Source organism: Melitaea cinxia, chromosome 6, assembly GCF_905220565.1.
Source record: "Melitaea cinxia chromosome 6, ilMelCinx1.1, whole genome shotgun sequence".
Lineage (NCBI taxonomy): Eukaryota > Metazoa > Arthropoda > Insecta > Lepidoptera > Nymphalidae > Melitaea > Melitaea cinxia.
In genome coordinates this window covers 6,221,749-6,236,658 of record NC_059399.1, presented here as the reverse complement: position 1 = coordinate 6,236,658, position 14,910 = coordinate 6,221,749, and the positions used below count along the sequence as shown (strand labels likewise).

The window sequence follows — 14,910 nt, the reverse complement described above, 5'->3', positions numbered from 1 at the left end:
AAAAGTTCTGATGTAACATACATAAAAAAAAAAAAAATACAGTCGAATTGAGAACCTCCTCCTTTTTTGGAAGTCGGTTAAAAAACATACACTCACATTTATAATATTAGTAGGGATAATGATATGAGAGATGTAAAATTAATTGAAGATAGTACTTATTTGATCATTAATTAGCCTAAGGCATGATAAAAAAAATTTAATCAGTTGGCTGATTTTAAGAATTACATTTTTTAAACTAACAAAAAAATCGTAAGCTTGCTTGTTTAAAATTTTAATTTAAAGTTGAAAATTTAAGTCATAATTCACAGATCGTATACTTTTGATTTTAGACTAACATTTCCATAACATTCATCAAAACTACGAAGCTGATTATTTAGCAAAAAATAATCGCCTTTGCGAACGAAGTCTCCGCTACAGCTACTTTGTACATATTTGCTTTATAGTGATATAAGGCGTATGTTGTTTAATCGTTAGACATAAAATATATATATATATATATATGTATATATAGTTATAAAAATTTGGGTTTTATAAAGTTGCTTCATAAAAAAAAATCTGAACTATCTTAAAATTGTATATTTCATTTTTAAACAATAAAATAAATTATTGGCTATTTTGTAGCTTATATAAAGGTACAAAAACAATTTGTGATACCGTTCAAAATATTAAATATTTACAGTATTAGTTTTCAATACTATCACAGTTGCTTGTGCCGTGCTGTCATAAATTTGTCCATTTAAATATACTTCATAACATTATAATATCATTTAATGGTATACATAATGTCCAGCTCCATTATAGTATTTGTTAACTTGAGGATGGCGAGCGTGGCCTATTCGCTTGACAACCGCATTGAAACCATTGTGTTTGTCAGCTGTGTACTCCACTATACGAGTTGTGCCGTCTGCCTCAACAAAAGAGTAGGCGCCTAGAAAGTAAATAGAATATTGTAAATTTTAAAGAATGCTTTTAATTAATCCATAACTTTCACATGACGTATTTTTGTCAAATAAATAAATTAAAAATAATTATAAGAAAAATGAAACCTGAATGTAGCCTTTTATAACTCTACAAACCTTAAGAAATAATATGTCAGACAGAGCAATATCACAATTTTACATAAACTCGCTTTTGTCACACTTTATAAGGTCTAAGAATGGGCAGACCTTACTACAAATGTTTGTTTTGTATTTTAAATTCAATTTAACCGTCTATATAAGTTCCAGTGCCAGTAGTATCTAATGCCATTAAGACAAAAGCGGAATACATAACTCTATCATGCTAGGTATATGACTATTTTCCCTTGGGTTTGAAGGTTTTGTCAAAATGATTTCCTTTTTAGCTGAGATTTTTTTTTTTGAAATTTAAGAACCTACTCAAGGTTACTAAAATGCTAGCTTATTGTTACCATAATGTTAATATTTACATATTCTAAGCTCTTCAGCTATAAAGTAGTTAAATTAATAAAGATCTTACCTTTAACAACGTCCCCATCACGGGTCTCCCACTGTGTTTTATGGTCACCGGTGTGGGGGTCGTTTACTGAATAATCGTAGGCATATTTAGGATACGCCTGAAAAATATAAAAAGCAAATTAATCTTTAGCGTAGTATTGATGATATTCTTTATACATATTATTAAATAACAAAATTAAATTTACGTATGGAGATAACTTTTAAGACTAAATGAAAATACCTTCCCTTTTTCTTTCATAGCAAAAAGTTTTGGTATATTTATTACCATTACTACTAGTGTTATAGTACCTTTATTTACTTAACATACAAAATAATTAAATTCCCCATATCAAAGACATCAACGAGATCCGAGTCGAGCACATTAGTAGTTTACTAGTGTTAAGTACGTATAGTATATAGTACAAAATTATTTCTTCGTAGGTAATTGAGACTTTAGCAATCTATTGACAAATTTTATCTATTACCGTTACATTCGGGTGTTTAATAAGTAATAGACTAGTCATTTAATATGTGCAATTTCCTAAGTCACGTCACAACCGCAATGACAATACAAATGACATACATTGATGGTGTGTCGTAAACTGGGACGTCACGGAGACTAAACTTGATATGGTTTGTTTCTTTTGAAGAAATGACAGTGAATGAATAAAATTCAATGAATGTAATAAATGAATAAAATAAATAAACAATTCTGAAGAACATTGTCATAGTAGCGCAAGATAATTAATGATATTTCTAATAATAACAGTATAAATAAAATATCAGATATTATTTTGTCTTGATGATGCAATCTGAATTATGGATATTATGTCTTTCTTTTAATAAATAGGTGAATTTATGAAAAATAAACGTAATTTAATTCCGGTATAATATAATAAGAAATATAGTAAAATATATGTTTAGTTACTAAAAAAAAAAAAAAAAAAATGACATACATTTTAAAAAATAAATGACCAGACTTATAGATAATAGCTGCAAATAAATGTGACCAATTACATTATATTCTTCATGAAGGCCTCCGGTGTATCCACTGTGTCCATGAACAACATAAGCAGGATAAACCTTGTAGCCTCCATAGTTATTAGTAGTGTAACCTATGTACCCTGTTTTGACTGCAGCGCATAAAGCCAATAATAAACAAACCTGAAAGAAAAGGACGGAAATGAAAATGTTATTCTTTCCATATAATGCTGACAGAAATACATTTTTTTTTTTAAATCCGCCAAAAGTGGAGTATATAAATATATATTTTTTGACTACTTCTCTACATCTCATTCTTACTTTATTTTTTTTTTTAATTTAAAATGCAAAAAATACATTGAAATATTAAATGTATTTTTTGCATTTTTTTAAACGCGAATAGCATAATTTCTTTAACAAAAAGTGAAGTGAACAATTTTTTCTACTCATAAAATTTTAAATTAAATTAGTACAAGTGTCCATAATACAAGAATGATAATGATAACAACAATTTCTATTACACGTGAAGTAATCATAATATGTAAGTAAAATAATATTATTTTTTAATAAAATTTTAGTAATGTTCTATTCAAGGACCTATGGAAATTATCCGCCATGAGACAAAAACCAACAATGCATGCTGTGAATAGGTTTAATTTAAATCTGACATATTACCATATCGAGAAACAATGGATATCGTAAAAACAAATACAGGAAGTATCATACTAATATATGATAAATTGTATAATTTCCGCTTATACACGCTTCAATAATAACTGCTTATGATACAATAAGTGATTTTTAACACAACACACCTAAATGTTGTAATTGTAGTTACGTCTATCTTAGCGAATCACTACATAGTATAAAACAAAGTCGCTTTCTCTGTCCCTATGTCCCTATGTAGCCTTAAGTCTTTAAAACTACGCAACGGATTTTGATGCAGTTTTTTTTAGTAGATAGAGTGATTGAAAAGGAAGGTTTATATGTATAATAACATCCATTAAATAGTTGAGAAAACTGTTATTTATTGAGGTTTCTAATGTGATGTCGTAAATAATTACATTTTTTCTGCTTACATTGCAAACGCAGCCTGAATCCTACGAGATTTATCAAAATAATGTACTAAGTATTATACACATTGAAAAGGTCTACAGAAAACTCCGCTATGGTATATGTCTATCTCTTATGGATATCCCACAATAACATTTTTTTGTCATTTACTTTTTACGAGAAATAATGGCTAAATTTCGAAGCGATTTTAACCAATACAGCATTAATCCTTATCTAATTAAATACCTTAAATACAGTTTTGATTTAATATGGTCCTATACAGCAGATGATTTAAATGAATATTTTCGAAGATATTACAGATTTGAAAATTGCGGAACGCAGTGTTTGCGGCGGTTCCGGCCGGCTTTTATTCTAAAGTTAACGCGTGCGGGCAGTAATGAATAAATCAAAACTACTGGATCGATTTTAATCATTTTTTCAGTGAATAACATAGTCTATAATTATATTTTATACCCGTGCGAAGCCGGAGCGGGTCGCTAGTATTCACTATGAAAATGTAATTGAAGTGATGCATTAAAAAATACGCTGACCCTTACGTATAGATATAAAATTAAAATTAATATACCGGAGCAAGCTTCCAAATATTCTAAGTAATTCCAAAGAAACTCTGTTAAAATTTATAAACATGTAATTTATTTTTTGGCTTCTAGAATTTTCGAAAATATCATATTACGAATATTGGTTATTAAGTGCAGTTATAAATTAGGTTATTTTTGCAGCTAGCAAGTCTTTACACAAGCTGAAATAGTTTTATAACACATTTTAACGTACAAACTAAAACACTAGTATAAAAAATTTATTTTTGTAAAAAAAGGTTATAGGTGTAGGCTTTATAATTGCTTTTTTTGACTTACAAATCTTAAACTTAAACATTTCATTAATTATTGTTTCCTTTCTTAATTGATACATAACTGATGTATGCTAGCAACATTAAATATAGGACAATTACGTTTGTTTTGTATTGATTACATAATTAACACATAATAATAAATAAAGTGCATTCCCCAAGGCTCATGTAAAACTTATCCCTTGAGTCGTGTTAGATAATTACTGTAATGATTGCTCAAACAAATGTAATTATTATAATGAACATTCTTATTGTAAGCGGACTTTATATTATTTTGTAGTTGTACATTTTTATGTTTGTATATTTTATAGTAAAAGACAGATAAAATTTTATATCTTGGCCGGATTTAACGGGATATTGGGTCTTGTGCCTTTGAAGTTTGAAACTAGTTTTCTAAAATTGCAATATTTTTTGTTTTAAAACTGATATGTAAAAGGTATAGTTGAAGCGTTTTAAGTTAAGCGTTTTAAGTTTTAGAAACTACGTACTTTAAAAATGTTAATTTTTTTTTTAATTTTCAATGACACTATTTTGGTGTATTATAAATTATTTTCATATGAACTTTAAAATACACTAAAAATTAATGACTAAAAATTAAACAATAAATAACACTATTCTATTTGTGAAAATTGAAATGTAATCATCAATAAAAATATTTTCCTAATACTAAGTAAGTACATAAATGTTTAGATTGAACTTAAGTACCCACTTAAAATACTCTTCAAATACCCATACTTACTTGGAGTCCACGCATTTTATCACTTATTCCTCTTCCGCGACACTAACAATAGAACTGGTACGTTTGATGTTCAGTGCCCCAGTATTTATATCAGGCTGCGGGTTGCACCACCTTGGCGCATGTGCGTGATACGACTGTTTTAGACAATACCTTTAGGGAATTTGGGTATTAGTGCTCTATTTAAAAAAAATGTTATGTACATCGTAAATCCTTATCTATGAGCAACAAAAAGGGTCTCACTGATCATTTGTTTGTGTATATCTTTTTTTTGTGTTTGCCAATATCTTTATCATTTATATACCGATATTTTTCTGCTTTTTTCCAAGTTTGCTCAAAATGTGTAAAATAAAATGTTATATAAAAATAAAATTCCTTACAAAGATTACCGTTACACGTAGCTTTGCTTTGTGATAAAACTTATGGTATTACTTTATAATAATAACAATATGTAAAACAATATTGTTACTTGTATTCTACTGTTGTTAATAATTATCGCAGGTATATTTCTATATATCTTGTAGTTATTATTTGCACAAACGGCAAATATAAAGCAATGAAGGCGATAAATTTAATATTATTATTATTGTAATTTAAATTTTAGTTAAAAAGTGAAATGCAATAATTGCACATTAAATTATTGATGAGAACACACATTTTTACTTATCTAAAGTTACAAAAAAAAACATTTGTTTCTCTATAAGACAATTTGTCAGATTGATAAATTAGTATCATAAAAAAATTAAATAATTAAAATGTAGGGTAAATAGTCCCTCAGTTACCACTACACCATGAATTATTTTATTGTTTTTGATTCAGTTTTCAAAAATTTTGTTAGACTGTAATGTCTGCTAGAAGTGTAAAATTTTGCGTGAACTTCTTTTAGACCAGTAAACTATATTTTGTCCCTTTCTTTTTGTTTACTAAATGTTTATCAGATTATTTCTATTAAAATTTATTGTAATTCTTAACTATGCTCCAAGTTGCTAGTATTAAAAATTAAGGCTCTCGATCTCTTGTATCATTTTTGTTCATCTGCACTAGTTTACCTATTCACGGGTCGCATTAAATGAGCCAATTATCAACTATTAAAGTAGCTTGCATCACTTCACGTTTTAAGATCATACCTTGAATATTCCTTGCTTAAGGAAAGTTTACTATATTTTATTTTACATTTTAAGGTCATGTAGTGTAGCAGATACTAAGCTCCTTTTTTTAATCTTTCCTAAAATGATAAATAATAATAAAGCCCCCTTTTAGAAACAAAAATTTAAATCATTAATGTTTTATCAGAGGAAGATCACAAGGTTCTCAAAAAATTCTAATCTCCTAAATTCATATCTTCATATAAATTTGCGATTGGCGGTGTGTTGCAGTCACTGTCCGGATCCAGTTGTAGTCAAATTATGTAGTTTTTCCATGAAATAAGAGTTCCATTGTGGAGAGCGTTCCATTGTAGTATGTGGTCATCATCGACTTTAATTGTAGCCAAAAAAGTATGGAATGAAGTAAACAGATTAATCTGCTCACTTTTTCGCCAATTACTAAAACCCTCCGTAAATACTAGTATATTGATTCTTAAATCGAGCATCTTAAAATACCGAATATTTGGCTTAGCTATTAATTCCAGTAATTGCTTGCTTTTGCTTGAATGGATATTTTTTTTTGCATAAAATTTCAATATATAAACACCTCAACATCATCTCTCACCTTATGGAAAAGATGAAGCAGGCGTCATCATTTCAGCCTATTGCAGTCCACTGCTGGACATAGGGCTCCAAAAGTTCGCGCCAAAAACGGCATGAAATCACGTGTTTTGCCCATAGTCACCATGCTGGTCAGGTGGGTTGTTGAGCAGGCGTAATTGTATTAAATTAATCGTACTTATTTAAACAGAAAAGTATATTAATATTATAATATTAATAAAAATAGACTGGAAATTATACAGCAACCAATAAAAAAAATATTACTTAACTTCCCTATACTCGTATCATGTTATCGAACTAAATCGCGAAAACTTATTATTTATACAATAAAGAAAAAAGTATTGTATAATCAATATTAGGTAGTGATATCATGATTTCACCCATTTGATGATTTAATACTTATCAAAATGATTGACATTTTAGTTACTGTTTGTGTTATTTTACTGCTTATATGATCGTCATACATATAATAAAAATTTTACGGGTCGTTGTCTGTACATTTAAGATATATAAAAAAATATTTAAGGGACCTTTATCAAAGCAAATAGTACCCAAAACAATGATAGTCTGAATTTTTGTCTGTTTGTCTATGCCTTTGTGCACGCTAATCTCAGAAACGGCTTATCTGATTTAGATGTGATTTTTACTAACATATTGTGGCAAGCTTAACTTAACATTTAATGTTTCTTTCATGTTAATCGGTTATTTATATAGATTATCTTAAGCAAAACTAACCCATTCCATTAGGCACAAATATAGTTCGGATATTTATAATGTTATAATGTAAAACTATTAAACAAGGTTCTATAAAATATATCAATAAATAGAATATATGCTACGAAGGAAACATATATATCACAATTTAGTGCAATAAAACAAAAACAATTCAGATAAAGTTCTTACAAAACATACATAATAATTATAAAATGAAATCACTAATTGAAATGATACTACATATACAATGATACGATATAATATACTATCTCATTTAAAACTTAATTAGTTAACCGGACCCGAAAAATATATTTAAAAAAAAGTTTATTTCTACGGTAAATAAAGACCCACTGTGTATTAGCTTTGGTAACCATTATATACTAATTACTTTTTAATCTAGTTACATTTTGAGCCATGCATCAAACGATTTTGCTCTGTTGCTAAACATTTTCAGATATTGTACTTAATATAATAGTAAATAATGTAATTTAAGAAAAGATAAAAACGTTATGAAGGATAAAACTGTTGAAAATTTTAAAGATCACTTCATAAGAATTGAGTCATTTCTTACGAGAAATATTAGCACCATCGTCTAAAAGTGGGGCATGAAACTTTTTTAGATGAATTCACACGGTCAGTGGACCACAACGGAACCTTGGCATCATGCTAATTAAAAATAGGATTCTGAATAAGTAGATAAGAAGGCATATATTTCCTTTTTTTTATCGTTACATGGCTTTTGAAGTCAAAATATACATACTGCAATGACACATGTTTATACACAACTACAACAACAACTGGGTCGGTAAACAAGCGTACGGCTCTCCTGATGATAAGCGATTACTGTAGACGCCTTCAAAACCAGAAGCATCACAAGCATGTTGCCAATCCTACCCTCAAACTCCTTACTCCCACTTGCCAACAGCTCTGGTCACCTTACAGACCACAGAAACATACCACTGCTTGAAATTAGTGTTAGTTAGCTGTGATATTCTGTAAATTCGAGTTACTTCCCCAGTCGGGCTTCACCAGATTTTGAGCAGGATGTATGTGTCTGTGTCCTACTACAGTAATAGTAAAATTGTTTTAATTATTTATTTTTTATTATATTAAAGCTTTTAAAATTTTATATTCTAAATAAACAAATAAAATAAAAATAATATATAATTAAAACAAAGAAATAGATATTTAAGAAACAAATATTAATAACCACTACATACTAAATAAATTACGCAATAATAATATACACAAAATTAATATATCTTTAAAGTACACACATGCCACATCCAGTTTCGCATAGTCTAAGGAATCTTTAAACATAATATTCATTTGTAAACAAACTTTATGTAACTACCTCCAATATTTTTTACATTTTTTTGATTGTACGTAGCTGCCTACTTTGTATGTTTTATGTTTAAACTTTAACTGTTTCTTATGAAAGTGAATTGTATTATTCTTATAAGAAATAAAGTTCTTAAACCTAAAATTAAATTTTTTTCTTTAAATGTTAACCTTAATGTTATTAAATCTTCAAAAGTCCACCTTTGCCATCAACTATATATGTAATTTTCTGTATATTCTGTTGTTAAGTGCAATAAAATATATAATAATAAATCTTAGCCTCTGAAGAATAATTTCCTGTATCAAAGCAATTATATCAGTAGGATCGTTTTAAAACAGTAGTAAAAAAATTGTAATTTTATACATATTAGTAAAACTTAAATATGTAATAAATGTACCTATCGTGCACCGTAAGCTACAAGAATACTCGCTTCCCGCTTCATCGTCTGTAATATCCCACTGCTTTGCATAGGCCTCTTTCTCCACGTAGGAGAAGGATCAGAGTGCCTAGTGCGAGTTTTGTTTAATCCATCTCGCAATAACGGGCGTAAATTTTAACTTCGTATTTATTTTGTATGGAAAATTTGGGATTTCAACCTAGTTCTCGCGTTTGCCGCTAGATGACTCTGTATTGATTGTGTCGTATACTATTCTTTATCGTCTAGGCTGCACTGCTTAAATTCCCATACAAAATAATCTTCACGTATAAACGCGTTTCTGTCATGTTTCTGTGAATAAAACTCGCACTAAGCACTCAGACCTCAATCCACCACGCTTGTGGATGTAATTGAAGTCGATTTTTTTTCGTTTGCGAGCTGACACTATTATTCCCGACTGTATAACCCCCTAAATTGCTGAATTCCTCGAGTTTTACGTAGTAATTCAGAAGTATGGTTTGAATATTTTTTGCAAACAGAAAGTTAAGAAAAATATATTTTGGCACACGTTTGTCTTTTTATCATTACTATAAGAGCGCCATGTATATAATAATTATACTAGCTCGAAAAAGCGTGAGATTTTTCTGGAGAATATTGACTACGTGATGAAAACCTAACACCATCACTCCACCCCTGTGACCAAACTTGGTATTTTTAAAGACCCTGTCCACCATGAACGGGTCACGTGGGTGGTTCCCTTACTAGGAACTAATGTTCTATTGTTTAACTAATTACTGGATATTAATTTCCTAATAGCGCCATCTAGGTGACTATATTAAAACCATGAAAACATTGTAACTGGTTTCGAGTTTTAAATGTTTCATGGGTGTAAGTATATTATTATAGCAACTTGTTAGTTTCAACTATGCCGCTAGATGGCGCGAAAAAATAATTTGTTATTTATTAACTCATTATTATTGTACTTTATGTAATTTTAAAAACATTTATGTTATGTAGTTACTAAACAAAAATGTTTTTTTTTTAAATGTTATTAGGTAGGTATAATATAACCAAGACATTTCGGTCGTCCCAGTACTTTGCTTAATATTCGTAACGTCCTTACTCGGTCTATGAATATTTGTCGGTAAATATACGATTTAGACGCCGCGTTGGCGCAACGGTTACAGCCATGGATTGTACTCGTTGCGCTGGCGGTTGCGGGTTCGATCCCCGCACATGACAAACATTTGTATTAGCCATACAGGTGTTTGCCGTGGTCTGGGTGTTTGTGCAGTCCTTGTGGGTCTCCCCACCGTGCCTCGGAGAGCAGCCGTCAGTCCCGGTTGTTATCATGTACACCTGATAGCGATCGTTACTCATAGTAGGGAATATATCCGCCAACCCGCATTGGAGCAGCGTGGTGGATTAAGCTCTGATCCTTCTCCTACATGGGGAAAGAGGCCTATGCCCAGTAGTGGGATATTACAGGCTGAAGCGTAAATATACGATTTATTTTTACAACATAAATATTGATTATTGTCGCTGCTACACATTAATCAATAATGTAGATAGATGATATTATAGATAAGGCCCAATATAAGGTTTAGTAATGACATTTTTCTTGGAAGGTTACGTAATTTTTACCCGACTGCCAAGGAAGGGTTATGTTTTTCGCGCGTATCTTGTATGTATGTATATTTGTATGTAATATTCTTTACTACCTCATATTTCCAGAACCACTGGACGGATTTACATAATTGAGGTATCGTTAGGTTCGTCTTAGCTGCCCAAGTGTTCTTAGATAGGTGAAATTAAATAAAATCAAACATGGCGGCTGCGCGAAGCCATTGTAGTTAATGAAAAAAAAATTTTTTTTCTCGAATACTACAATATGGGTATCAAATTGAAGGGCACAATACAAGGATTTTAAAAAGGTATATCATGATTATTATTACCGTAATACTAATAAAGAAATACAATATTAAAGTTTAAAAAATGTGGACTTTGCTCTTTCCCACGCCTATGCCATGCCAAACTCGCCTCCTAGGCGACGATCAACGTGTAGTCTTTCTAATAAAATACAATGGTTAAAAAAAACATACAATTAGACTTACAAATAAAAATTAATAAATGTCACACCAATTTACAATTACATTAATAAAATCAATAACAAATACATAATACCAAATACAAACAAATAATTTTAATAATAATTTCATTATATTAAAACTAATAGTTGTTGACTTAAGCAGTCACCTATTTGCTAAAGGTCAGGCTTACGTTGCTTTGAGCAGAGTGAGATCTTTCTCCGGCTTGCTATCAGTTCTCTTGACCCTAAAAAATTACTTAATCAACCACATGATGTAAACTGTTTTAATGAATTGAACCGATTAAGTAATTTGTCTGACTGAAAAGACATAAATAAAATAATAATTAAAAAAAAACAAAAAACCCGCCTGCGTGAAGAACAACTAATAGAAAATCAACTGAAAAAGCTGGAACAAGATAAAAATTCAATATGCACACAAAGTCAGCGAAATAAATAGAAACAATATCAAACATTTTGTGCTGTACATTTAAAATATATTAATACGGTAGTCCTTCGAAACTTTATGCAACGTCGTAGATAATATGCAGTCGGAGGCATGAAATTGAAGGATAAGTCAAATCATTCTCGTTCGTTTCGTTTTCTATTAGTTGTTCTTCACGCAGGCGGGTTTTTTGTTTTTTTTTTAATTATTATTTTATATCACTTCAGTCTATAACAGTCCACTGCTGGACATGGTCCTCCATAAGTTTGCGCCAAAAATGGCGTGAAGTCATGTGCACTGGGCAGGCAGGTTAGTGACCGCGGGGCCGGCTTTTTCGCACCGAAGACACAGCTGCTCGTCTTCGGCCTGTGTATTTCAAAGGCTATCATTTGATGGTTATACCGCCATCGGTCCACTTTATAAGTTCCAAGGTGGTAGTGGATCTGTGTTATCCCTAATTCGCCTCTTACGACACCCTCAAGAAGAGAGGGGGTGGCTATATTCTTAGTGCCGTAACCACACAACAAATCAATTCAAAATCAAATCAATCACATAAATGCGTTTCTCCTCTTCATAATACTTTAACATCTCCTTCATTTCCAGTATAATATGCGTGTTATACCCGCATTGCCCAAATGCAGTCAAAATGACTGTAATAGAATAATTAATTTGTAGAGAAATTTATTTAACATTGATTTAAAATATATGCATTTTTTTATCATTGATAGTTATAAGTAATAGGTTATTAGTAAATTTATACTACTTCAAAAAAAGGAGGAGGCTCTCAATTCGAATGCATTTTTTATGTTTTAGGTACCTTATTACTTTTTACCGGGGTACAGATTGAGACGATTATTTTTTAGGCAAAAGCTGGTGCTTGTCATTTAGTCCCGTTTAAGTTTGATGGAGATCTAACTTAAACGGGATCCCCACGGGAGGAGAGGGGTAGCAGCTATATTATTTACTACCGTAACCATACAGCGTAATGTTTAGATAACTATATACCCAATATATACTTGCTCATCACGAGGTGATTGGAAATATAATTTGTGCACATTTGAACTTTGTACATCTTCAAAAAAGAATAATATTTTGTTTTTCAACCGACTTCCAAAAAGGGTGGAGGTTCTCAACTCCATTGAATTTTTTTAATGTGTGTTACTTCACAACTTTTTACGGGGTGGAGGGGACCGATTTTGATAGTTTTTTTAAACGCAAAACGCGTCATATGACATTTAAATTTAATTATATCTAAACTAGATATATGTGCTGTGTGGCTACGGCACTAAAGAATTTAGCCACCCCCTCTCATCCCGTGGGTGTCGTAAGAGGCGACTAAGGGATAACAAGGTTCCACAACTACCTTGGAACTTAAGAAGCCGACCGATGGCGGGATAGCCATCCAACTGCTGGCTTTGAAATACACAGGCCGAAGACGGGCAGCAGCGTCTTCGGTGCGACAAAGCCAGTACTGCGGTCACCAACCCGCCTGCCCAGCGTGGTGACTATGGGCAAAACACATGAGTTCACGTTAATTTTGGCGTAAACTTGTGGAGGCCTATGTCCAGCAGTGGACTGTATAGGTTGTAATGATGAAACTAGATATGAATCGAAAAGTACTTAATTTTTTAGTTACATCTAATAATGCGTATTTACTTAACTATTTTTTGTCGACCTACGTTGTTTTATAACGCATAATTTTTTAATGGGTATACCGATTTTGATGATTCTTGTTTGAATCAAATCTATTTAAATTTGATGACTACTTTTTGAGTACCTAATCTTTAATAACGCGCATTTACTTGATTATTTTTATATCTACTTTCGTTGTAAGTATTACTTATCGATGTAACTGAAATCGTCTTTTTTTTCCTTTGTGAGCAAACACAATTATTTTTAACAGACGTACGGCCTACCTGATGGTACTTAAGCGCCAAGTGGGCAGTACGCCTGCTTACCGACCTAGTTATATAAAAGAAAATGTAAAATGACGTCTCAAAAGAGCTTTCGAGGCCGGATAAGGAGGAGTTGTGCAAATAAATTAATTTTTGATTTGTTTTTTGATTTTCGTACCGTTCGATGAGCAATCTCACTACTTTCTTTTTTTATTTCGGTTTCACTACCTTATAGACCCCTGCAACACCAGAGGCACCGTGAGCCTGTGGCTGACTCTAACCCCAGGAGCTCTAGTACCTGAAAACAGTGTTACTTAGTTGTAATCTTCTAGATAAGGTTGAGACACTTCCCCCAGATGGGTTGCTCCAAATTTAGAGCAAAATATTTCCTGCTGTGCCATACCTTAACATCTACCATTATTTTTTTCAATATGGGAACATTTCTGTACGGGTTTTTATTAATAATTTGAATGTGATGATTGCGCGAACTTTATGCGTAAATTGTCAATGCATTTTTCAAATAATTACAATACTATAATTAAAAATTAAGTTGGTATTATTTAGTAGTATAATGAAGATTTGTCACTGAATAAGAGCTTACAGTCATTTCGTAAGAAGGTTACATTGATCTTATTTTTATTTATACCAACAAATCAGTTTCTATTTTATGTATTTTCCTTATATCCGCACTTCATATATACAAGATAAAAATAAGACGAAGTATAAAATAGCAAACTTAAATGATGCAATATTAAAAACATATTGCTTCACTATATTTATTGACAATTTCAAAGGAAACGACGGTAAAACAAGTATAGACCCTTGTTTTATACCAAATAAGTGTACGGCTTTTTTTTTTACTTTTTTATCTTATTAAACACAGGGTTAATGTACGAAATAAATATGTAAAATAAAAAAATAGTAGTGCTTATAATAAATATGTAAAATAGTAGTGCTTATTTCATGTAAGATCTAGAGTACTATAAATTATGCATACCACGTAATGGCATTTACATTACGTGTAATCTTTCGTGGCGTAAATAACTTGCATAGTCTTCAAATTTTTGTTATTGAGAAATAGTTTTGCATAGGTTTATACTCGTATATGATTTTGTTTCATAACGAAAATTTATAAAACTCCATGTCCTTGGTTATTATAGTTTTTTACTTAATATTTCAATTAAATTTACAGTATTTAATTTTATAACTATATGTAATAACTATATGTAATAACTACGATAAATACGTGTACTT

General features: G+C 30.8%; 1 protein-coding gene across 1 annotated transcript; it reads right to left on the bottom strand.

Annotated features, from left to right (window-relative positions):
• Window positions 1-561: 561 nt before the first annotated feature.
• LOC123654600 (cuticle protein 19-like) lies at window positions 562-5,156 on the bottom strand. The gene is made up of 4 exons (XM_045590496.1): window positions 5,096-5,156; window positions 2,472-2,618; window positions 1,477-1,573; window positions 562-928 (listed from the first exon to the last, which is right to left on the bottom strand). Exons 1-4 carry the CDS (start codon window positions 5,108-5,110, stop codon window positions 768-770), a joined length of 420 nt encoding a protein of 139 aa, XP_045446452.1. The 5' UTR covers window positions 5,111-5,156; the 3' UTR covers window positions 562-767.
• Window positions 5,157-14,910: the final 9,754 nt, after the last annotated feature.